The sequence below is a fragment of the Clytia hemisphaerica genome, unplaced genomic scaffold (genome assembly GCF_902728285.1).
Source record: "Clytia hemisphaerica strain Z4C2 unplaced genomic scaffold, Clytia hemisphaerica genome assembly, whole genome shotgun sequence".
Lineage (NCBI taxonomy): Eukaryota > Metazoa > Cnidaria > Hydrozoa > Leptothecata > Clytiidae > Clytia > Clytia hemisphaerica.
In genome coordinates this window covers 136,869-162,182 of record NW_027103483.1, presented here as the reverse complement: position 1 = coordinate 162,182, position 25,314 = coordinate 136,869, and the positions used below count along the sequence as shown (strand labels likewise).

Here is a 25,314-nt window from a genome sequence, read left to right as displayed (position 1 = left end):
TAATGTGATACAAAGAATGCAGCTGTATGCTGTCCAGACGGATGGAAGCTCATCTATGCAGGCTCAACATTCACATCTGACTCCGAGAGCCGATACAGCCCAACAGAAGGAGAAGCACTTGCCGTTGCCTGGTCACTCGATCACGCCAAGATGTTCGTCCTCGGCTACAACAACCTGATCATCACAACAGACCATAAACCATTGCTGGCTATTTTCAACGATCGGGACCTCAGCGCAGTAAAGAATCCTTGCATTCCAAAGCTAAAGAGCCATTCCCTCAGATTCAGATTTACCATCCAGTATTGCCCTGGAAAATGGATGCGTGGACCCGATGCCATGTCCAGGAACCCTGTCAGTGTAGCTTCCATCGACTCATACAAGGAGACCATGAGAGTATTGCGTCAAACGACAACTACTGCTACCATGACAGAAGATGATCGAAATCCAGACATCGATTCAGAAGTCCATTTCCGCCATCAATATGTGCCAAACAACTGACCATGTTCAAGTCCTTACTCTCGATCAGATACGTCAACATGGATCAACTGATACTGACTATCCATCACTGCTACAAACCATCCAGGGCGGCTTCCCAACAGCCCGTGAAAGCCTACCTGCCAATCTACGACCATTCTGGGAAGTTAGAAATCGTCTATCGCATTGGAATGGTCTCATAATGTTAGACAAACGCCTCGTGATACCCAAGAACCTCCGTCATCAGATCCTTCAAGCGCTTCATTCCGCCCATCAAGGATGCACAGGTATGCAGGCTCGAGTTAACGATTGTATCTATTGGCCAGGAATCAACAAAGATATCCACCGAATCCGTGATTGCTGTAAAACTTGTATCAGTCACTCACCCAGTCAGCCCAAGGAACCGATCATCCAAAGCCCTCCACCGCAATCCATTCCAAATGATCACCGGTGATTATTTCATTATTGCAAGTCACCACTATCTGACGATCATTGATAAATATAGCGGCTGGAACTGCCTGTATCATTTCGGACCCAATGAAGCCACCAGTGCCACCCTGATATCCACTGATATCAGATCATCATCAAATATCCTACGACGATTAGCATCTCATAAGAAGCCTGGCCTCTTGGAACAACAACCACTTGCTCCCCGTCGATAGGGGAAAGAGCCATTGAACTGTATATAAAGAAACGTTGAACTGTATATATAAAAAGAAACCGAACACTATCTACAGTGACCTTGACCTCTCCGAGAAGGGGAGATGTTGAGATTAGTTTATATTCTTCTTTCTTTTCATTTAGATCTAATGTATTACAAACAATCTTTTTAGATGTGGCTTTAGCCATCATTGAAACTAATTCGTTTCCTTCAATCACCTTTCTACACCCGCGTGTTAGTGTAGACACAACTTTAATCCGGGGAAGTGAAGCGTTTTCATTGGTCTAAAATCACGGATGGTCATGTGACCAGAATTTTTATCTAGGGAAATGCCGTGGCCGCAATGATTTGCTTTAGTGAGATTGACCATTTTGTTGTTTTGATTTGAGTAGGCGAAATTTCTGTACAAACCAAAATATGGCTTCATTGGAATACCGGTTGAAACACTTGTGCGCCATGCGCCTCTTCTCACTTGACACTCGCTTGCTAATAATAAGTCACCAATGTCAGAAAAAAATTTTATATGATGGGATGGACAAGCAGTCAGGACCTCTTTGGTCTTTTTTAACATTAGTTTGGATAGAATAAAAACATACCTGATCAACACAACCAAACCTTCTGTCTTGTGTTTACTCTTTCCTTCCCAACAACTTTCGTTTTTGCTTATGTAGGTTTTAAAATCCACAAGTAATGAACCTCTTATAGCTTTATCTGAATAAATCTGGTTGAAAACCTTCTGTCAGGTTTCATTCCGTACGTTTTTTATCCACGGGGTTATCCCTGATTTCCTGATAATTAAAAATTGGAACTTTCCCGTGGGCGCGATTGGGCGTACCACCATCGCAAAATATTTTTCGTGAAAATTTACCGTATTCTAACGCTAATATAATCTAGATAGGAAACAAATATTAAATTTGATTCTTTTTTTGTTTGTATTTCTAAATTTCCAGATAAAAAGAACTTTCTACGAATTATTTTCTTTAACAGGCGTTGAATCGACATTGACATATTTAATGATGTCATAATCAATGCCGTGCATATTTTGTCAGCGCCGTGCATATTTTGTCAACATCCTTTTCATTGGATAAATACCACTATATACAAGATAAGTAAACATAAATTTATCGCCAGCAAGCACGGCTTAGCTGAGCGCACCTCTCTTATTCATTATTTAAGAATTGAAGCGGGCAAAGATTACCGCGCGGGCTGATAGAAGGTTTTTTGAAGATATTTTCAGTTATAATCCAAGGTAGAACAAACTTAGCATAGAAAAGGGGTATTTTTAAGTGCTCTATACGATGATCGGTATTTTTTTTGAACTCTATGTTTAGATTTTTCTACCCAGCCTCGTTGCTATGTACGCGCACTGTTGCTAAGACTTTTGCTTGAAATCGAAAGCGAAACCAAGATTATTTAGCGCACACTGCCGTTTGCGTAATATCGATAAAGTGAAATGAGGTCCTGACTGACGAGGATAATCCTGGAAAGGTATATGATTATAAATCTTATTTCATTATATGTCGTCTGATGTGAATTATATGTATATGATTTTTAGTATTAGCAAGATTACAGCACAGGCCATTTCTGACTTATTCCTGAGATTTACATCAATCTTTTTCTCAACTTCATGTTCGGCCGATGTGGTTTTATTTTTTTGTGGTCCGAACATGGTCCAAACATCGCCCGAACATACCCGAACAATATGTTCGGGCCATGCCATGGGTCGTGCATGGGCGAGCTAGCTCGTGCATCCCGTTGCTAAGATGTTGGCTGGAAATCGAAAGTGAAAATGAAAGTAAAATCGGCCTGTCAGTTACATCAATATGCCTTCTTACCTGTCTTTAAAAATATAAATAAAAGCAATCACGGAAAAGGACTCGAAAAAAAAAGACATAAGTGTGAGAACAGAGTAATCAAACTCGTTAGAAAAAGTACCATTAGAAGTCATAAAAAATCAACTTGAATAAATGCAATCGAAATTCCAGAGAACTTCATAATTCCCCAAACAACATTACATTACTATGTCAAACTCCCATCTCATAAATTTTACAATTACGTCAGAGTAGACTACACTCGCCACCGAAGAGGTTTATTTGGAAAGGGTAATTATATTTTATTGTTCGCTTCTTTTTTAAAGATTCGCCGGGTTAGAAAAGTATGAATTTCTTTGTACATATTTTACCTACCCCAAATATAGCCATTCCAGGCTCAAATTGAAACTATTCTGGTGGCAATCAAACCTAGTTTATCGTGTAGAGCTTCAAAAAAGAAAAAAAATGAGGGGTCATACACCTCCTAATGATAAGCAGTTCCGGAGATATTGAGATTTTGGTTCCGCTAAAATAGCACCTTTTTAGACATTTGAGGTTGACAATTTAGCCCAGAAATGGCATATAAAATGGCACCAAAATATGCTGTGAAAATTGAAAATTCAAGCTTTTGTATTGAGTCAAGATATTCCAGATATCTTCATTTTGACTGCAGACTTTTATCAAATTCTTTTTGTAATGGCTTGCTAACACTTCAAGGAAGAAATGAAAAGACATTTTTTTGAAAAAGAAGACATTTCATTGCAAAAAACAATAAAAACGTTATAAAGCGGAAGTTAAAATTGCTGAACCTACCTATCTTTGTAATCAAAGCGCTGCGGAGGAAAAATTTCCCATGGCATATAAATAACTGTTTTAGGCTAAAAAAGGGTCAAATTTTTCAGTGGTATCACTCTCTATAATTCTAGTCCTCATTTTCAGGCTGAAAATGCTTGCCAAAGTATGAAAAGTAAAAAATAATAACTTTAATGAAAGAATTAATTTCAGAGAGTAGCACCATTGGATTTCTCAGGTATTTTCTGATAAATATGGAAAGTTTCACTGTCTGAACATTTTTTCCTCCGCAGCGCTTTGAAATCAAAGATGAGTTGTGAAATTTTTTGTGTCCCGCAGATCTAATTTTTCTAAAAATGGCCTTAGTTGAAACGAATTTTTAGACAAAAGTGTAGAATATTACACCTGCATATTATATATGGTTGGAAAGCTAAAAGAAAGCTCTAAATTACTCAAAAATAATTAATTTTATAGCTCAACTACACAAAGAACAATTGCTTGTCAAAGTTTGACCTAAAATTGAAGATTTTGATAAGCGTCAAATAAAAAACAAGCAAACCCGGAATGGCTACGCAAATATTTAGGAGGCTGAGTTTTAAACGAATTGTCAAGTTGAAACGAACGATAAATGTATCAAGGTCTGTTTTATTTACCCCCTGGTGACTTAACAAAAGAGACTTAACTCGATGTTACAATCCAATTATTGAAAGTTTGTCTCGGCCTTTTTATAATGAGCGAGACATATGTTCTCTGATTACGCAATTTTCATATTGACATTTTCGAGGCATTTTGATGTAACTGTCTGTACACGACCCTCGACATGGCCCGAGAATTCTCGGGCCTCTTCGGGCCATGTTCGGGCCGAGAGACCCTATCAATTCTTTTGGCCCGAACATGACCCGAGTCATTCGGGCCATGTTCGGGCCATGTTAAATGTTAAATTGATTCAGCATGTCCAGTCAAACAAAATAGTACAAAATAAGATTTGTCTGTTTTGTTTATATTTCGCTCAAAAAAACTTTACGAGCTTCCCGTGGACACGCTTCAGTTTAAAACCAGGACCAGTTTACTAGCAAATATTTCCACCCTAAGTATATTTATAACTATGTTTTCATACCAAATAAGACATTTAATATTTATATGAATTTACAACATTCATATATTTAATATAATTAAGAGAAACCAAGTTTTTCTCAAAGAAAATGTTTAAAAAATTCAGTCCTGAAATTACACGCCTGTTTAAATCATGTTTTCAAAAATTGGCCCGAGTGTGGCCCGTGTGTGGCCCGCGTGTGGCCCGAACATGGCCCGAGAATTCTCGGGCCAGCTCGGGCCATACTCGGGCTTTACACGAATTCCAATAAAAGTTTTGGCCCGAGAATTCTCGGGCCATGTCGAGGGTCGTGTCTGTACTACTCTGTCTCTGAATCCCATAATCTTGATATAGGAGTTTAAAAGCATAGACTGTCAGTGGCTGGAATAGACACCCAGCCCAGAGAGTGGTGCCCCTCCTAACAGGACCCTCCGTGACGCCTGACAGCCCGTACGTACATTATCATGATATTAACACTGAAGTCTGGTGAAGACGTGAAGAGAGTGAAGAAGGAGAGCACAGAAAGAAGATAGAGAGATTGAATTAAGCTATATAAATAATGGCTTACCCTTGTTTGTCCTTGTTTGTCTTTCGTTTCAACATTCAGTTCCGTTTTGTATAATCAGAAGGAGCCGAGAGTAATATGAAAAAAAGATAAAATCCTTCTCCGAAAAGCGAAAAATGAGGGTAAAAAATTTCGTGATTTATTTATGACTTCATGAGAAAGGCACGAGAATACTCTCCACCGTTTATGAATAAATAACGAAGTGGTTACACGCACGTCAGATTATTTTTAGCCTGACGTATGTAGATCCGTTCTATATAGCTGTTGTTAGACGCACGTCAGGTCGAATTATAAATATATCAAAAATCTGAAATGTGACCAGTGCTCGTGGCGCGATGGAGAGAGCGTTGGACTAGTGGTTATGTCATTTTTTCACGAGTGGGTTCGAACCCCCGAAAAGTCAAAAGTTTTAAAAAAAGATGAAGAAACACCTAGCTAGCTTGTAGTACTCACATGGCGAGATGCGAGATGGATAGGACTGGGTAGGTCAAAGAGGAGCTAAAAACACACAGCACAGTATGATTCAGGGATGAGTATGATTTGGCTTGTTGTAACTTGATAAAGATTGATATTTGGATAACACACAGATGCCACAACTTTTCATGGATTTGTCAAACTCAACAAGGCATTTGTTAGGTAAGGTTAGATAATGATTGATTGCAATTCAATCATCATCATGTTCTTCTTCTTCAGGCCCTCCCTGGACTCGATACTCGATACAATCGATAATTTTCAATCGATGACCAATTGATAACCAATCCATGCATCATGGATTAGATATCGATTGATTCCGATAATTCATAGGTAATCAAGCCCAGGCAATGTCAACCGAACTTTATCGAACCGATTTTCGTAATCGAATCATATCATCAAACTCAATCAAACTTAATCGAATGATAGCTGTTCGATTACGATAAATAATCGAACAGTAATCGAACTTTACCACAAAAATATCTTGATTAGTTCAATTAGTTCGATTAAAAATACTGTTCGATGTTGTTCGATGACTCGAGTAGTTCGATAAATGTTCGACGATCGATGATTGAACCTTGTCGAACTGCAATCGAACCTATTCACTCTAAATCAAGCAATGGCCAAGTAATGGTCAACGTTGTAGGGGTGTAGACGGAGAGCGGAAAGCTAAAGGCAGTCGAAAGAAAATCAAACTCTATCGAACTACCGTAAGTTGGTCTAATATCGACATCCCTCGTCTAATTCCGACACCCTCCTTTAGAGAAAGGAATAATATGAAAGCTTGAATCACTGATTGGAAAAGGATTATTCCTCTCTGACTACTAAGCAAAGAAAAACAGTTTCAACCTTTTCTATAAATTTCAGCTGATAAAAAAGGTGTCAGAATTAGAGGAGGGGTGTCGACATTAGACCAAGTTACGGTACGATAGAACTCATCGAACTAACATCGAATCATGATCGTACATCAATCAAACTTAATCGAACTTTACCGAAATTTCTTGGCTTGATTACTGTTCGATTTGGTTCGGTAATCGAACAGTAATCGTTCGATTAAGTTCGATTAGTTCGATATTAGTTCGATCATCGAACAGTTCGATTGACATCGCCTGGCCAAGCCTATTTAAATCTTGATCAATTGATGATCAATGATTGGTAATTTTCTGATCGATTCATCAGGATTCAGCGATTGTCAGTCGATTGATCATTGATTGATAATCAACATCGATTGGCCATCGTCGATTTTTAATCAGCTCTTACACAATCAGACAGTAAACCAATGATAACCAAACCAGGCGTAATAATGCTCCTCCAAAAAGGCAAACCATTCAATAACGCCCCTTCTCTAAATAAAACGGTAACTTTGTTTTTTTTAAATTTTTTTTGTTCAGCCTTTCAGACAGTCGAGTACTGAGCGATCTTTTCAAGTCATCTCTATACAAAAAAGAAAAGCAAAAAGACCTATCGAATGAGAACATCATAATGTTCCACCGCAGAGTAACTTGTGTTTTGAATCTATCAAAGCAATTAAAACAAGAAAAAATCAAGAGGGAGAGCAACTGGAGGAGTCTGCTTCTACATAAGAGATGATATAGCTGCTTCATATGAAATAATCTACTCCCATAAATCACCAAGTGTACAACTCCTTTGTGTTTACTCAAAGACTGAAAACTTGGCTATGCTTGTAATATATAGACAGCCTGACGACAAGAGTAATGGAAATCCATCAACAGCTAAAGACCTTCTTACACCGCTCAAAGGTGCGAAACAAGCCCTTTCCGCCTTGGAACCTGTCCCAAACATAATTTTTGGTGGCGATTTCAATCTTCCAAAGTCAACATGGCCTGATGGACTACCCAAAACTGGATGCTCTATGGAAGAAAGATCAATGCTGAATGATCTAAATCGATTTTGCAACGAGTTGTTCATGTCCCAATATGTCAATCAACCCACACACAAAGATGGGAACACCCTAGACCTTGTCTTCACAAATAATGAAGATCTTATACATGACTACTCAATTTTACCAGTGTTACAAAGCACTTCACATCACAGTATTGTTATGGTATCAACTAGGCTCAAAGTTCAAAATTTTTCTAGTAATGATGATAAACCAGAACCACGTTCCAAATTCAACGCTTTGAATTTCTTCTCAGATGAAATTGATTGGAATAAGTTAAAGGAAGATTTGAATCAAATTGACTGGGATGTAAAACTTAACAGTGATGATCCACAAGAAATTCTTGAAAGTATCAATCAAATATATTTGGACGTATGCAGAGGACGAATACCAATCAGAACAACCAAAGATACCAGGAAGAAATCAAAAGTTGAAAGATATCGCCGATCTCTTACGAAAAGAAGAAGAAAAATTACAAAGCAATTTTTAAAATGCACGTCCCAATCAAAGAAGACTAAAATAACAAAGGAACTTTTGACAATTGAAAAGGACTTACAAAAATCATTTAGGGATTCCAAGTGTTATGTTGAAAATATAGCAATCAATTCCATAAAGAAAAACTCAAAATATTTCTTTGCCTATGCGAGAAAGAAAGCAAAGATAAAAACGAAAATTGGCCCTCTGCTGAACACAAATGGTGAATTGACGCAACGAAGCAAAGAAATGGCTGAAATTCTGTCAAGACAATATGTTTCCGTCTTCAGTGCACCAAAACCATTCGATATAATACAGAGTGAAAATGATGAAGTCAACGTAGATATCATTTCAGATCTACAAGTTACAGAAGATGATTTAATAAAAGCAATCAACGATCTGTCCCAAACTGCAGCACCAGGTCCCGATGGTTTCCCTGCAACCTTTCTCAAACAATGCAAAGAAGAACTTTCTATTCCTCTTTGTATCCTCTGGAGACAAAGTTTGGACAAAGGGATTGTCCCAGACGAACTTAAAAGATGCACAATTACACCAATCCACAAAGGAGGTAGCAGATCACTGGCATCAAATTATAGACCAGTAGCCCTAACATCCCATGTCATCAAGATATTTGAAAAAGTACTCAGAGCACATATTGTAAAGCACATGGATGAAAATAATCTGTTCAATCCCAATCAACATGGATTCAGAAGCGGGCGTTCATGTTTGAGTCAGCTTTTGGAACAATATGACCTGATACTAAATATATTGGACGAAGATGCTAATGCGGATGTTGTGTACCTAGATTTTTCAAAGGCTTTTGACAAAGTAGACCATTCAATTGTCCTACGAAAAATAAAGAAACTAGGAATAGATGGAAAATTATTACAGTGGCTAAAGTCCTTCCTAACAGAGAGAAAACAATCAGTGCTAGTGAATGGTGTCACTTCTGAATCAAAACAGGTCATTTCAGGAGTCCCTCAAGGTAGTGTTTTGGGACCTTTGATTTTCCTCATATTGATTGGGGATATTGACAAGGAAGTGGTGCACAGCTTTCTCAAATCCTTCGCTGATGACACTCGCGCCACAAAGGAAGTCAAAACTCTAGAAGATGCTGTCCTACTTCAAAAAGATCTTGATAGAATATATAAATGGACGGATGACAACAACATGAAGCTGAATGATATAAAATTTGAACTCTTGCGCTATGGAAAGAACCATGAGATCAAGACTCAAACAAGCTATACATCACCGTCTGGTGTTGAGATTGAAAACAAAGATGTTGTGAAAGACCTTGGAATCCTTATGGACAGTAATTGCACATTTCAGAAGCAAATTACTGCAGTAATCGAAAAGGCTAAAAACTTAACATCTTGGATCCTGAGAACTTTTTCTTCACGATCTTTAAATTGTATGACCGTACTATATAAATCATTGGTGATACCAATATTAGAATATTGCTCCGTTCTGTGGAGCCCAAATGCAGTTGGTCTCATTCAGAGACTTGAAGATATTCAAAAGTCCTTCTTACGAAAGATAAATGGCACCCCAAACAATTATTGGGAGTGTCTAAAACAGACAAAAATTTACTCTCTTCAAAGGCGAAGAGAACGCTACAGAATAATGTACGTCTGGAAGGTGATGGAAAAGATTGTACCTACTGTAAATGGTATCAAAACCACTGAAAACCCCCGGCTGGGCCGGATGTGTACACTGTCAATTCCAAAGAACCAAACATCAAAATTTAGAGACAGCACACTTGCAGTGCAAGGTGCAAAACTTTTTAATGCTATGCCAAAGAGCATCAGAAACCTCAAAAACATTTCTACCGATAAATTCAAAAGAGCCCTGGACACACACCTTAAGTCTATCCCAGATGAACCCCAGATCCATGGATATACTGGGTGCAGGAGAGCTAATTCCAATTCAATAATTGACATGAAAAATATCTGCTGAGATTCTTTTTCTCTCGACAGATTTGATCACACAGAGGCGTGGTTCACCAAGAACCTTACCTGAAGCAGGATGCTCGAACAACCACACAAGTAACACAAGTAAGTAAGTAACACTAGAAATCTTCAAATCCCACGATATCCAAAAACTCGAGAAGCAAATTGATTTTGCAACGGTATAAATTGAAACTTGAAAATGTTATTAACACTTAGTTAATTGGCATAATTAGTGAGATTAGATATAAATTGATCATTTTTCCGACTTCATTTTTAGGGACTGTCTTCTTTGGAATCAAGATGGGGCAAGAAACAAAGACTTTTTATAAGAACAAAAAAACTCATCAAGCATTTGCTTTGCGTTTGTTTTTTTTTACCAAAGCTGTGAAGATCACATGTCAGAAGGATAAGCGAGCAATAGAAGAACATAATAATCTGCACAACACTCTCGTATCACAGAACCCGGTGGGGACCTACAGCGTGAAATTTCTATTGCAAAATATCTTAACGGGGAAGAAAATTTGGGGTTTTAAATGGTCTGGGAAAAATTGCGACGGCGTGTACTTTTGTTAACTCTTCGAAATTTTCATCATTTCCCCCCAAATTTTTCAAGTTTATCCCCTTTGGAAAGTTCTATCGGCTATCTTAGCCCCTCAGAATGACTTAATTACTCAATATGGAGTTTTCTCTCCCCAATTCATAAACGGATGATATACATTGTCCCGGGACATTTACTAACACGCATAAACGTACATTTTCTATATTTCATATATAATAGAACACCCCTTTCTCAGTGACCCAGTGAAGTTTTGAAACCCACCGGGTCTTAAAATATAGGATCTCCAAAGCTCACTAAGTGATAACCTTTAACTTCCTCTGGTAGGGAAAATTGACTTTCAACTAATATTCAAGAATTCTTAAAAAAACATCATGTGGCGTTAAAAGATCTTTACAGTCCCCAAACCGGTGAAATTCTGTACTCAAATACCTTACGTATCTGCAGCTTTAGGTGGATTAGACTTCGCGTGGAGTAATTGAAAATGGCATCGACCGCATCGACCTCTAACGTTAGAGGTCGATGAAAATGGTAAATTCGTAATTTTCATGAGTTTTGGCCCTTTTCGCAAAACTTAGTTCTTGCTATAAATTCAAAATCCGTTAAAACTAAAGAAATTTGGTGAAATCTAGGGAAAAAGCAGCTGCTTCGCAGCGAATTTTTTAAAATTCTCAATCCTCTAAAAAAAAGTACATGCAAAAATTAATCGACTTAAGGTAATAATAGCGGTATTCTAAGTCGCGTCATTAAGACAAAAGTGACGAGAAAGTAAAAAATCCCACTCGCACAAGACAGAGATGTAATGTGTATTCCGACAAGGACATGATGTGAGACAGGGAGATAGGAAAGCAAAACATCACTCGCACACTCGCATGAGACAGGGATGTAATATGGTATATTTCCTTTGTTGTGACACAGGGAGGTGCGAGAGGCGGGAGAGCTAAAATACCACTCGCTAGGTACAGGGATAATACCTACCTGATAAAATAATATTTCTTCCCACTATTTTACCGAGCTTTTTACGTTGCTTTAATATACATTAATGCTTGTGAGAAAGCATAAAAAAGCAAGCTTTTATCCCCTATTGATCGTGATATAAAGAGGGCCTTAGATAATATCCTTGAACCCATTCGCATGTCAATGACCTTCTTAAAGTAACTCTCACAGGAATCTGCAAAGACGTCATCCTAATAGACGTAATAAAAAACTTACCATTGTTGAAAGAATAACTTTTCGTAATCACTTGGGAATATAATTACTGCTTCCATCGTGTTTACGTCATATTTCTCATCGCTTCACTTTTTCTACCGTGTAGGAGTGCCAAACATGAGATTTCTATAAGGAAATTTGAAAAACTTCACCGCAGAAATATTTTCAATATTTTGCTCAATTTTTTGACTGCAAGTTGTGGGGTAGCAGAAATATATATCAATGTGTTCCTTATAAGAGCCGCTAAACGAACATCGTATTTTTGTTTTCACCACGACGTGTTATTGAACGTTTTAAGTACTTTTTGTTTTAAGCCTTTGATCTTTCTTTTTTTTCTTTTGTTTAGCGTGGCGCTAAATGATGTGATTACTCATTTTTTTGTCGTTTAAAATATGACAGTGTGCTCGACTGTCAGAGGGTTTGAGAATGCTTCAGCCGGAATTTAGCGTATGCTTATAAAAAAAATGAGTGTAGTTGCTTTTCTAAGCCCTATGCTACCAGGGGATTGGATTCAATTCAAAAGTACATCCCAATTGAGATCAGCGAAAAATGTTGCTTTTAATTTCGCGAAAATTCGAGAAATCGAGAAATTTAATCTCGCGAAAATGGCGAAAGTTAATCCAATTTAAAGTACCACTCCCTAAAATCTGATAAATAATCGATCACGAATCGATAGTTGATCGATTAACTATTTGATCGATGATTAATCAATTTTTGATCGATATGTAGTCGATCAAAAGCTGTGATCGATAGCCGATCGATTTTTAATCGATACTTAATTTAATTGAAGTATAATCGATCTATAATCGATAAACAATCGATGACAAAATTGATCGATAAATAATCGAGCTTTGAAAAAATCTTGAGTATCGATTACCTATCGATTCTATCTGTTAATCGATATCTAATCCATCGATTACTTATCGACTGTGTTAATGGCCGATATGGCGGTGGATACAAACTGAAGTTGTGGTCTTTCTCAGTGGTGATTTGAATGTGCCCCTTGAATGCCAGTTTGCAGAGTATGGCAGAAATCATCGAGATCTCGAGGGCAGAAAGTAGTAAATTTTGGAGGGCAGGGGCAGATTTTGCTGAAATTTCAATCCCAGGGGCAGAAAAGCTCATAACTTCCCAATTTTAGCCATATTTTCTGGTTTATTTAGTGTATTTCAAGTAGGTTTTGTGATTTCAGGGGCAGGTTTTCAAGTTTCCATAAATTCCTTGGGCCCCCATGACATGACATGTTCTGAAAAAAGGCTTGAATATGAAACGTTGGCAGTGCAGTTTACCAGACGGTACTAATCAATAAATTCGATAATCGAACGATCACTTATCGATTACTAATCGAATTTTGAGGACCAAAATTTCAAAATATTTGTGAGTCTTCGATCACACTTTCTTAATAACCCTTCGAAGACTCAACCGTTCGAGTGATTCGACTGTTATTGATTACTTTGACTACTTCGATAACCAAGCATTCTGGTTTTCAAATATCCGACAGGTCTGAGTCTGTATTTAAAGTGGGTCGAAAATAAAAGTAGCTTAACTACCAACCACAGACTTACTTAACTATTCATTTGTTTGAAAGGGTTGAACATTAGTGGATTTGAATATATAGATCTTTCTTTTTCCTTATAAAGAACGCCAACAAAGTGCGGATACAAATCAAATAAACAGGTAATCTTCTCTTTATCCATTATATTTAAAATCTGACCACACGTTTTCAAAAAAGCAAGTAACACTTGGGGCGAATAAAGTTAAGACGAACCAAAGGCATTTAATGGTATACCAACACGACGGGACCCTAAACAATGGGTGTTAAATTCTTATGTTTGTTTGGGCAGGATATGATCAATCGTCTTCTTGTTAAGGATTTTTTCTTTTTCAGAATTCAATTAATGAATGAAGATTATTATAGGAGAACGTGTCCGATTGGTTACAAGGCAAGGTAAGGTTGTTATATTTGACTAGAGAATTTGGGCGGAATTCAGCTTTGTCCCTGGGGGGGGGGTGTACTTAGGCAAAAATGGGTGCCGGGTCAGGGGGGGGCAAGCAGTTAGTACACGACACCCATGACACTTAGTACCGTGGTGGGTCCATTTTTCAAATTTGCGAAATGCAGTTAGTACACCTGTGTACTAACTGCCAAAAGGGGTGGTGTATATTTGCAAATTTGCAAATACAGTTAGTACACCTTTGTACTAACTGCCATAAGGGGTGGTATATACAGAATTTTGGAAGTAAAAAGGTGTAATAACTGAGAATTTTAAACTAGATTTCTCAGATTTTTACTGTTATCAGTTTATGACAGGTTTATGATTCTATCTTTTTTATGATTCTATCTTTTTTATGGATCTTCTTTCTAGGACAGTCAGGAATACCTTTTAACAGCTTATATTTGAAATTGTATTACACATAACTTAGTCCTTTGCAAAAGCTTCCTGGAAAAAGTTAAGCCTCTTGGCACTATTTCAGAGGGCAATTAAGAACTCAAGGGTCCATGAGTCGTATAATTTTGCTAAGTATTATTTCTCCTAGTGTTACTACTAATTTTTTATTTACTAGTGTTTTCATCAGTTTTCATTGACAAACTGATAAATATTCACTTTGAAAACGAAATTATTCATCAAATTCTTTCCCCCAATACTGGGACCTAGGACTTTTATCATGCTGGGGGGACTTTGCTTTCAGGGGGGACCTAAATTTGGCGGAGGGGGGGGGGCTAGAACCCCAGTCGGAACCATGAAAAAGGATAAAAAAGATACTCTAAAATTTCCTAGTCCCAGCTAGTCCTTGTAAATTCGTACTCACTCTCATCATTGACCTCCATAATTTGTTATATTTTCATTTGTTTGAAAGTAGTTTGTGGTAAAAACAGGTAAAAACACACCTCATAAAACCTCTCTGGAGTGTGAAATTCACCTGGAATGCAGCGTAGAGAGACGTATCCTTATTTTTGGGGGTGGTATATATATTGAGCAAGGTCAAAAACAGTTAGTACACGGTGTATTAAGTGACAGGGGGTGGTGGTGGGTTACAGATTTTGCCAAGAATCAGTTAGTACACATAGTGTTCTGTACTAACTGCTTGCCCCCCCCCCTGGCCGGGTATGTGCGGACGATAAGGGTCGGTTTTTTAACCTTCCAAAGTCTCTCTAAGGGATACAAAAATCAGAAAATTTCAAAGTAGTCTCTCTAAGGGTCGGAAAATTAGCACGAGTTTTAGGAAAATTTTTTAACCTTGACAAGATAAATTGTAAAAAGTCTCTCTAAGGGTAGGAAATTTTTTGAAAATCGAAGAAAATTTTCAAAAAAAGTCTCTCTAAAGGTCACTTTTTCACTAAAATTTGGTCTCTCTAAGGGTCGATTTTTGGAGGTCGAGTCCGCCGCTCATACCCCTCATCCGCCAACCAAAGTAGCCACTCAGAACCTTGTCCCCTTCATAGAAAAAGCCAATACGCTGGGGGAACGAGGTTGGGCAGGATTACATTCGTGAGAGTGTGTTTTGTTTATAATAACACAAACTGTATATCAGTGTAAACGTTCGTCAACTTTGTAAAGGCGTAAACGCAGAGTGGTAAGTTTTTTGACGTTTGATGGCTATCTCTCATTTCCCACCCGTCTCTCCACCGCCCTCACCGCCAACGATTTGTATTGGTTTGAAAGTTTGAGTCTCTTGTCTCTTTCTTTTAGGAAATCGGTTCGACATTGAAGGGAAACTGAAAGGAAAAGACAAACCCAACATTTATTATAAGCCATGCTTTCCGATATACAGAACTCACGAACACAGGTAATGACCCCGGTGCGATGATCAAAGGTACTCGATACAATCGAAAGTATTCAATATGATCGAAGGTATTCGATATGATCGAAAGTAGTCGACAGTCATTGAAAGTTAATCAAAGTGATTGAACGAATCGAAATTAGTCGAAGAAAATGCCATAAATTGAAGTCCAGTGAGTATTTGATCACCGATAAAATCGAAGGGTGGTCATTGACTAAGTAACCCAATTTCTTGTGATTTGGTGATTCACAACGAAAATTTCAACATAAATAATGATTGATATTCTTATCCAAACAACATCTTGTATTTCAAGGAAAATCACCTAATTCCTTTTTTATCCATACAGCGGGTGGACGAACTTTTTAGGGATAAATATTTTTCTTCAAAAATAACATATATAATAACCCCCTGGAAAAATATGTAAAATTAACTAAACTCCCTTGAAAAAAACTTTTATATCCCTTGGAAAAAACCACTTTGTACCTTAAAACTGGGGTGGACAAAGTAAACTTTGTCTACTGCACCCTGGAAGGTTTAACCAGACGGTAGACCCCTAGGAAATATTTATATCCAATATTAAAAGAAGGTTGGGTGGACGAATCAAAGTCAGGCTTCCACCCCTGGAAATTTTCAGATTATTAAGTGCCCCTGGAAAATTTGCATGCCCATTATTACCCCCGGAAATTATAAAGATATATTTCAATCTATGCTCTCTACACAATGAAAGGGCTGTCAATTTGTATTTTTGAATGAAAATTATCGGTCAATTCTTCGTATTTTTGAAGGAAAATGACCAATTTATTCTTTGTATTTTTTAAGGAAAATGATCCATCATTTCTTGGTATTTTTGAATGAAAATGATCGATCAATTCTTTGTATTTAGGAAGGAAAATGTACTATCATTTCCTTGTATTGTTGAAGAAAAATGATCTGCCATTTCTTTGTATTTTTGAAGGAAAATAACCATTCAATTCCTTGTATTTTAAAGAAAAATTATGGGTCGATTCTTTGTATTTTTAAAGGAAAATGATCCGCCATTTCCTTGTATGCGTGAAATGAATAACAAATAAGACAGTTCAGCACATGAAAACCCGATCAGTAAAAAATATCCTAGCTTGTCCAAATATAATGCTTGAGTATTTTTTTATTGTGATAATTTCTTTTTGAATTTCAATTTCAGCATGAATAAATAAAAAATGCACGAATTTGTTATTGGGGAAACCTTTTCTTCGTTTGAAGAACTTCATACGAAGTTGAATCTGTTCAAAGAGGAACATATGACAGAGATGTATACCGCTTCTTCCAGAACGTATCAAAGTGCTTTGAATTCGCAAAAGATATCCAAAAAGAAGAACTTCAATGAAGCACTGAAATACACTGAAATAACTTTTAAGTGTATTGAAGGAGGGAAGCGTGACTCCAAAAGTAAAGGTCAACGAAATACAAGGTATAAACTTCAAATAATGAATTATCTGATTTTATGTTGCAGCTAATATGATGTTCCAGCCTACCATATATTGAAAAACTTGTTGTAAGGGGCTTTTGCAAAGTCTTTTCGTTATTTAATTCCGAAGAGAGGGCCAGCATTTAAGAGGGGCTATTGCCACAACAGGGTTTTTCTTTGGAAATGGGTGGAAATTGAAATATCCATATCAATGCGATTTTTGACCAGGGTAGGACAATAAATTTCTAAGTGTTGATCGAGGTAGAGACTTTGGCAGGGGATGGAATTAACAAGGGGTGGGTAAAACTCATAAAATGAGGGAGGTCATTATTAAGTGAAATGGGGTGATTTTTTCCAAAGCTTGAGGTAAGGGGTCTACAATTAAACATAAAAGAGTAAATGGACTACTTAGCAATTACTTTAATAACTATTTCCTGAATTTTCTTTTAGTTCATAGAAACATTCCTAGAACATAGCACCTTACCGAAGATGGATTTTGATATTGTTGCGTATCGCACACGAATTGGAAAAGACCTTATCCGTATTGGAGGTATTTTTTCTCCAGCATTTTTGTTTTTACTTTTGACCCTGAAGTGAACTTTTAAGGGAACCTCTAATTATTATCCCAATATGTTAAGGTCATTATTCTTTAAAATTGATAATTTCATTTTAATGTCGAATTTAGGTGATGGACTCTGGGTGAAAAGAATATGTCGGGTATGCGGAGTGCAGGATCCACCACGAAGTTTGTTTCCTGACGCTCCAGATATGACAGATTGGGTACGTACAGCCTCGATCTCAAGGCTAATATCATCAAAATTTTTATTTGATAAGTTGTTTTTATTTTAACCCTTTGAGGCCGAAGGGGGCCATGTGTGGGTCCTTAAACAAAAATCACCATAATTCAACCAAATTTTATGATATGATGCTAAAAATCTGTATAAAAGTAGTAAAGTAATGTGCAAGTGTAATGAAATTGTTTTGTTTGGCTAAAATACAGTCCAAATGCTTTTTTCAAAGGTCAAAGTTACTTTTCGTGATCTGTCAGATAAAAGAGTCGAAATGATTGATTTCAAGATTTAACAAATTATATACTGTTGAAAAGATATTCAGGGCATTATTTAGTTTTGAAAATATTGAAACATGAAAAAGAAAAATATTGAAAGGCAAAAATAAATACTTAGAGGCCAAACGGACGCTCTCAGTAACAGCTTTGAACACAGAACCCCTGCTTTACAAGTCCCTTGCGCTATCCATTTGGACAACTTGACATGTTCTATAAACTTTAATTTTTGGTAGAGATTCGCTTCATGATTTGAAATGGCATGATTCGCGAAATTTCGCGTGTTTTGATAGAATTTAATTATTTTAATGTCAGAAATTTTCGCGTCCAGAAAATTTCGCGAATTTCGCGAATGACCCCTCAATTCGCGAAATTAAATGGTCAGAATAAAAACATACTTGTTTAAAATATTTTGCTCTCTCTTAGAGCATCTTCAGTTTTTTTGAATAACAAAGACGTTTAATAATTATATTTAACGACGCTAGAACGGCATTACAATGACTTCTTCAGTTTTTGACGTCACGGAACATCTGGTACACTTCTTTCGCGTATCCGTGGCAGTCTTTGTTGAGACCTGATGGAGCCAGAGTTTGGAGTCTGAACATCCATTTATCTTCGGCTCGTTCTCTTTCTGCGGAGGATGAAAAGTCACTTTCTAGGATCATCACCTCAAGGTCAGCAAAGGAGTGGTCGCGATGGAAATGTTCTGCCAACTCTGAATTTTTCGGTCTCTTTCCAATGTCGTAGCGGTGCTTTGAAAAACGCGTTGACAAGGCTTCTCCTGTGTGACCAACGTACAACTTGTCATGGATCTTGCATCTGGCTGCATACACAACGTTCTTCGTTTTGCAGCTACCACCATTGGTTACACGTTTAGTGATCTGACCTTGAGGTGATGATCCTAGAAAGTGACTTACCATCCTCCGCAGAAAGAGAACGAGCCGAAGATAAATGGATGTGCAGACTCCAAACTCTGGCTCCATCAGGTCTCAACAAAGACTGCCACGGATACGCGAAAGAAGTGTACCAGATGTTCCGTGACGTCAAAAACTGAAGAAGTCATTGTAATGCCGTTCTAGCGTCTGCGATTCTGCGATTCTGCGTGGTCCTCTCTATCTTTTGTTTTGATAGGCACTTCTATATTGTTAATAAAAGAGTGCGAGACCTATAAATACGTCGTATTTTAGTTCCGTGATTTTCCGTAGATGGCATCGCCACCTTTTTCCTCTACCTGGAGCATCTTTTCAACCATTCTGTATCTCCTGACAACTTTCTTTAAGCTTTCTTGGTTGCCTGATTTGATTTCATCCACTGTTACTTTTTCAGCATCAATCTCCTCACACTCTCCTAGATGCTCTGTACTTTCTTCCTCCTTACTGCAAAATCTACAAGTCCCTTTGTCGCCATAATTTGCTTTTGCCTTGATCATATTCAAGCGTACTCTCAGGAGTAGATTGGCATCTGCTTGAGTGTTGACGTTGAGATAGGTCTTCTCCTCAAAGTTTGTCAGGAATCTCAATTTCTTTTTCATCTTTATTTCTCTTCTCACTTCTTCTTGAATCTCCTTTCTTGTTGCCTCCTTTACTTGTCTTTTCCAATTTGATTTGGGTAATCCTCTCAGCTCTCCTGGTATCTTTAGTTTCTCAGCTATCCTCCATGTTGCACTGTACCAGCTTTCTTCATCATACTTTCTTGTCATTTGGCTTTCAACAATAGTCTTTGCCAGGCGTTCTTTGCCGTTCACTATGTTGTGAAGAACCATTAGCCTCTTGTAATTTATCGTGGCCTTTATTGGCCAGATACCTGTCTCTGCTAGAACTCCCCAGCTGGGTGTTGTAACTGGGAGTCCAAGAAACTTTTTGATGTTGGAGGTGTGTATGGACTCAAGACTCTCCCAGTCTGTCTTTGTGAGTGCTGGCCATAGCTCTACGTCTCCGAAGATTGAGTTTGTTCCTGTTTCCGTATACAGGAACAACTGTTGCCAATTCCATTGAGATTGCTTTTTGGCCGTGGCAGTTTATGACTCCTGCTATCTTTCCTGCTCTCTGTTCTATTTCCTGGAGTTGTCTCGAGAAGTTGCCTTTTTGATTCAGCCAGGTTCCCAGATATTTGTATTCTTGACATTCCCTCACCATCCCTTCTCTCAGTTCAAAAGACAGCTCTTCTTCATTCTTTTTCTTCCCTATGTGGAGTATTTTCGTCTTTGAGGTTGAGAAGGTGACTTTTTTTGTCTCCTCCATCTCCTTGAGTGCTTTTAAAGTGTTCTCTGCTGCCAGTTTTGAGCCTGCCCCAGCAATGTCATCTACATAAGCTAGCGCATTTACTTGTAGACCTGGTGCCATTGATGTTACTATACCGGGACCGACTTTGTTCACCATCATTGTTGATGCACAGCACAGTTGTGGCCCCAAAACTGTTCCTTGCTTCACGATCTCCCCTATCTCTATCTCCTGTGTGGAACCCACTGGGGTGTCAATGATGATTTGGCATTTCTTGTTAAGTTTGAACACTTGTCTGGCTTCAGCTTCTCTCACTCCTGCATCTTTCAAGTCCTTGATGCAGTCTTTGAGCCAAAGTCGGTCAAAACACTTCTTTGCGTCTGCAAAGACAATGTACGTTTCTCTATGCTTTGCCATCTGCTGTATGCTCAGTATGGCCATCAAGTTGTCCAAGGTTCCTCTTCCCTTCTGCCCACCGTTCTGGTTTAAGTCAATTTTCATTGTTTGGTTCATTCTTTCTAGGAGCACTTTTTCCCATACTTTACTGACCACGTTTGTAATAAAGATTCCTCTCCTATTGTTCATTTCCAGTGTGGATCCTTTCTTGTGGATGCTCTTTATTTTGACTCGTTGCCACGCTTGGGGTATCTCCTCTCCATTTGATATTTGGTTAAAAATGATCCTGAGGTGCTCTTCGATTTCAGTTCCCCCTCCTATGAGCATTTCGTTTCTCCACTGTTCTCTATCTGGTGCTTTTCTTTTTTTCAGCTTTTCGATTATTCTATTTATGGTCATTGTGGTGATTTCCATTGTCGTCGTTAAATATAATTGTTAAACGTCTTTGTTATTCAAAAAAACTGAAGATGCTCTAAGAGAGAGCGAAATATTTTAAACCAGTATGTTTTTATTCTGAGTTTTACTTCGTCCGCAATGCTGAATTGAAGAAATTAAATGGTCGCGAAAAATATCTTTTGACTGATTCGCGAAAATTAATTCACGCAAAATACATTTTTAAAAATTTTCTTGTTCATTTTTTGCTTATTAGAACACAACAACAGGCTTTTTAGCTTATTTTGCCAGTGTTTTTTCTGGCTGAATCCAATATCGCGAAAATTAATTCCTACGAAATGAATTAATCTTGCTGATTCGCGAAATTAAATTCCATCAAAACACGCAAAAAGTAATTAGTTTGGTAATCGAAGATTAATTTGTTTCGCATGAATAAATTTTCGTCAAAAGATATCAAACAAAGTTTATTATTGATTGATTGTCAAAAGGCTGTTTTATTGCGATGTTTTTACTACTTTATACAACTTTATAGGGTCAACCAGTAATAAAATGTGTTCGATATCTTTTGATTGATTGAACATTTTTGAAAATTCTTTTTCACAGTGATGACGATCTAAGATTGAAGAATCACTCCTGTGAAAATGGTATTTATACCACAATTCTACAAGACGTTGATTTTTTTCTTCTTCGTTTTTCATTTTCATTTTTCAATTTTTTTGAAAGTCTTTTTGTTTAATAATATTCCACTCAAGAATATATTTTCAACGACCAAAAAATACTTCCCTTTCCCTGCGTTGCATTGCACAAAAATTGACGTCAGTCGGTCTATACCATGTAATACAAATTTATGTGACGTCATTTTGATGTACACAATACACCTATCCATACTTAACGACGCGGTCAGCTTTTTAGGGGACTGGGTAGGAATTTAGGGGGACATTTTATTTCCGGCGCACGGCATTTTCAAACTGTAACCTAAGCAAACCAAGCCAAAGCACTTTTCCGCGCGAAAAGCATTTTTCCTGAATCTCTGCGGTGGAGCATAATTTTTTTTTCGCATTCAAACAAGATCAACTAAAGTGACGTTACTTTTTCGTTTCAATGCTCTTACATTTTTTCAAAGAGCACTCCTGCACCTTTGTTTTCGATACCGTCAACGAAAGAAATCTGTACTAGTAAACTCGACCGAGTCCCCTAAAAAGTTGGCCGCGCCGTTAAGTATGGATAGGTGTATTTGTACAAATCGATTGCGTCATTTTGTTTGTATCGAGTATCGCCCTCTCAATCGGGTAATAACCTCGTTGAATAACTTAACATTCAAAAATGCTCGTACTGTGTACAGTGGTCAACTAATTAGATAACCCTTTGCTTGAGCAAGATCGTTCGCTTTCAGCTCTTGTGGTGTCATTCCTCTCCGGAGGATGGTTGTTCTTCCTCCTCTTTTTCTTGATCTCAGACTTCGCTGCCCTGTTGGCAACGTCGTGCAGGGACATCACAAAAACGTCCCGCATCCCCTTTCAAGCTGATTTTTGTCATTTGAAGACTTTTATAACGTTTAGTTTTTTGAAAGGGATAGAAGATACTTCAAAGAAGATAATTTATTTCTGGCACCTCTGGTAGAATGATTACCTATTCATTTATTCTTCTTTTTCTTCTATTCTTTAGAAAGTCAAGGTCACAAAATCCCTCGTACTCGAGTCAGGAGATCTCGTTCTTAAGAGAAGAAAGCCAATCAACACACTGCCACTCGCATCACCACATAATTTGATTTTTATGAAGAAGGAGAAACGGTTGAAAAGAGATGAACGAAAAGCAACAGCAAAAGAGGATAGTTATGTACTCTCCAACGTTCATTACCACGTGGACAGATCATGCACGGGTGATTCGACATCAATCTTCGTTTCAGATGATGTCGATGTTACTTTAAGTGAAAAAGAATTCTAACTGACGTCAGTTTTGAACAAGTCAATTTTGACCTCTTTTTTAGAAAACCACATAACTTTACAAAATATTAGTTTCTGACAATGAGATTTTCAGGAGTGCCTTGATTTAAGTTGAAGTTTAGCCATACGAAATTTGAAGTCGATAACACAATAAGAGCGCTCTACGTCAAAATTTGAAACTTATGGAATTTTTTTTTGGGGTAGAACACGCGAAATTAAAGTACATTTCAAACGTTGGTGTAAGAGTGACTTCTTCTCAGAATTAGCCACTTTATAACATGTCTCAAATTGAAACATAGCTGGTTATCTCTTTATAAAAGTCGTCGTTGATTTAGTTTCGCGAGTTAGCAATCTGACGCGTTTTTTCGAGTTTTAATTTCGCGAAAATGACAAAAATTCGTGAAAGTTTAACGGATTAAAGCAAACCCTAAATTGGAGTCGTTTATCGTGAATGTAATATAGGCGTTATATGATAATATGATATCGTTACGGGATAATATTAGTTGTAAACTAACCTACACTTTCCTTTATCCTACCCTACATTTTCTTTAATTTAGTCGTCTAGCATGCTATACTTAGTAGATCCAGAAAGTTTTACGCGTTTTGATTTTTGAAATTCGATTAAAGTATTTCTAGGGGGCATACTCAGTTGCATTTGCAGTTGCGTTGACTTGTTGATTTTAATGCATGATACATGACTTTTGAGGAAGTCATCGTGGATCCATGTGGATCCATACCTTATACAATAGAGTCTCTATAACTCGAAATCTTAGGGGGGGTCAATTTCTTTCGAGTTAAGGATACATTCGAGTTATAGACACTGATAATAGTGTTATTCTGACAGGACCAAAAGGATCGTTCGAAAGAAGGACACATTCGAGTTATAGAGATTCTAGTTAAAGAGACTCTACCGTAACTATGATTTTTTTAGATTTTACACTTTTAGGCGGCAAACCTCTTGTAAATAACCTTACTCAACGAAAAAAAGAAAGACATATTATGACATGGCTACCAAACTTTTTTTATTCTATCATTTTTGTAGATTTTATACTTTTAGGCGGCAAACCTTCTGTAAATAACCTATACTCAACGAAAAAAGAAAGACATATTATGCCAAGGCTACCCAACTACTTTTTATTCTGTCATTTTTCTAGATTTTACACTTTTAGTACATAAACTTTTTGTAAGTAGAATGGTGAACGTGGAAAGAAAGGCAAAATTAAAAGTCATTGCACCAAATTAATTTCCCAAATAAAAAAAAATTTAGGCTAACAATTCATAGGCCATTGCCCAACTTCTTTTATTCGCAAACGGCAGGTCTCTCCTTAATTCTTTTTTGTTAAATTTTGACCAAAGAGTGTAATACTATAAGGCATTGAATACCCCTCCAACAAGACTAAAAAAAAATTGTACAAGTCCCTATTTAGTCACATCCCCGACAAATGAGCACAGAAGAGTAAGAGTTGGGTGTCAAAATATCTTACGACATAGGAGTATTTTACAGTTGCGCGCAAAATGTTGGATCTAACTTGGATGGTGATATTTTACAGACAACCAAGTGTTTTTTGTCTGTAAAATACTTTAGGCGTACGCTTCCGTGCTAAATTGTTCAAGGGACTTTTTCTTTTTTTGCGATTTTTACAACCACAAAATTACTTTTCAATAGCCCCCTCCCATTTTATGATTTTTGGCTCAAACGTATCAAACCTTCGTTTTCCTAAGGAAGATCACTCTAATATCTCTCAATTATGAACCCTACCATTCTATTGTTTTTCTACCGGGTTATTCCACCCCCTTTCCTTCACAATACACTCTTCTCGAGATGCGTAAAAAGCATTGCAGGCCTCGTTTTCAAACAGAATAATTATTCAACATCAAATCTAGTAAGTAGTCGTAAATGTATTCCCATATCGCAATTACCAATTTCAAAACAAGCGCAAACGTTTATAAACAATAATTACATGTCAAATGATGTTAAGTTACCTTGACAACATATTTGAAAACGAGGCCTGCTTTTATGCATCTCGAGAACGGAAGAAACAAACTTTCGCATGCAGAAATTTTTCCGAATTTTGGTCTTTTTCATGGAAGTAAGTGTCTTTGAAAATTCTTAACAGG

General features: G+C 37.4%; 2 protein-coding genes across 4 annotated transcripts in view; one reads left to right on the top strand and one right to left on the bottom strand.

The window, feature by feature from the left end:
• The window catches only part of LOC136798576 (transient receptor potential cation channel subfamily A member 1 homolog), a 52,574-nt gene extending 47,049 nt beyond the window's left edge, over nt 1-5,525 (bottom strand). The window contains exon 1 of the mRNA XM_067055202.1: nt 5,400-5,525. The gene's annotated coding sequence lies outside the window, so the exon portion shown is untranslated. The remainder of the gene's footprint in view (nt 1-5,399) is intronic.
• Nucleotides 5,526-5,803: 278 nt separating this feature from the next.
• On the top strand, nt 5,804-24,318 carry LOC136798575 (uncharacterized). Of its 3 annotated transcripts, none has more exons than XM_067055200.1 (8): nt 5,804-6,032; nt 13,596-13,632; nt 13,874-13,903; nt 15,648-15,744; nt 16,919-17,185; nt 17,633-17,732; nt 17,868-17,962; nt 22,919-24,318. In XM_067055200.1, exons 6-8 carry the CDS (start codon nt 17,672-17,674, stop codon nt 23,195-23,197), a joined length of 435 nt encoding a protein of 144 aa, XP_066911301.1. In that variant the 5' UTR covers nt 5,804-6,032; nt 13,596-13,632; nt 13,874-13,903; nt 15,648-15,744; nt 16,919-17,185; nt 17,633-17,671; the 3' UTR covers nt 23,198-24,318. The 3 variants fall into 3 exon arrangements, with proteins under 3 accessions (XP_066911301.1, XP_066911300.1, XP_066911302.1); XM_067055199.1 differs by having other exon boundaries at nt 13,844-13,903; XM_067055201.1 differs by lacking the exons at nt 13,596-13,632; nt 13,874-13,903; nt 15,648-15,744; nt 16,919-17,185; nt 17,633-17,732.
• Nucleotides 24,319-25,314: the final 996 nt, after the last annotated feature.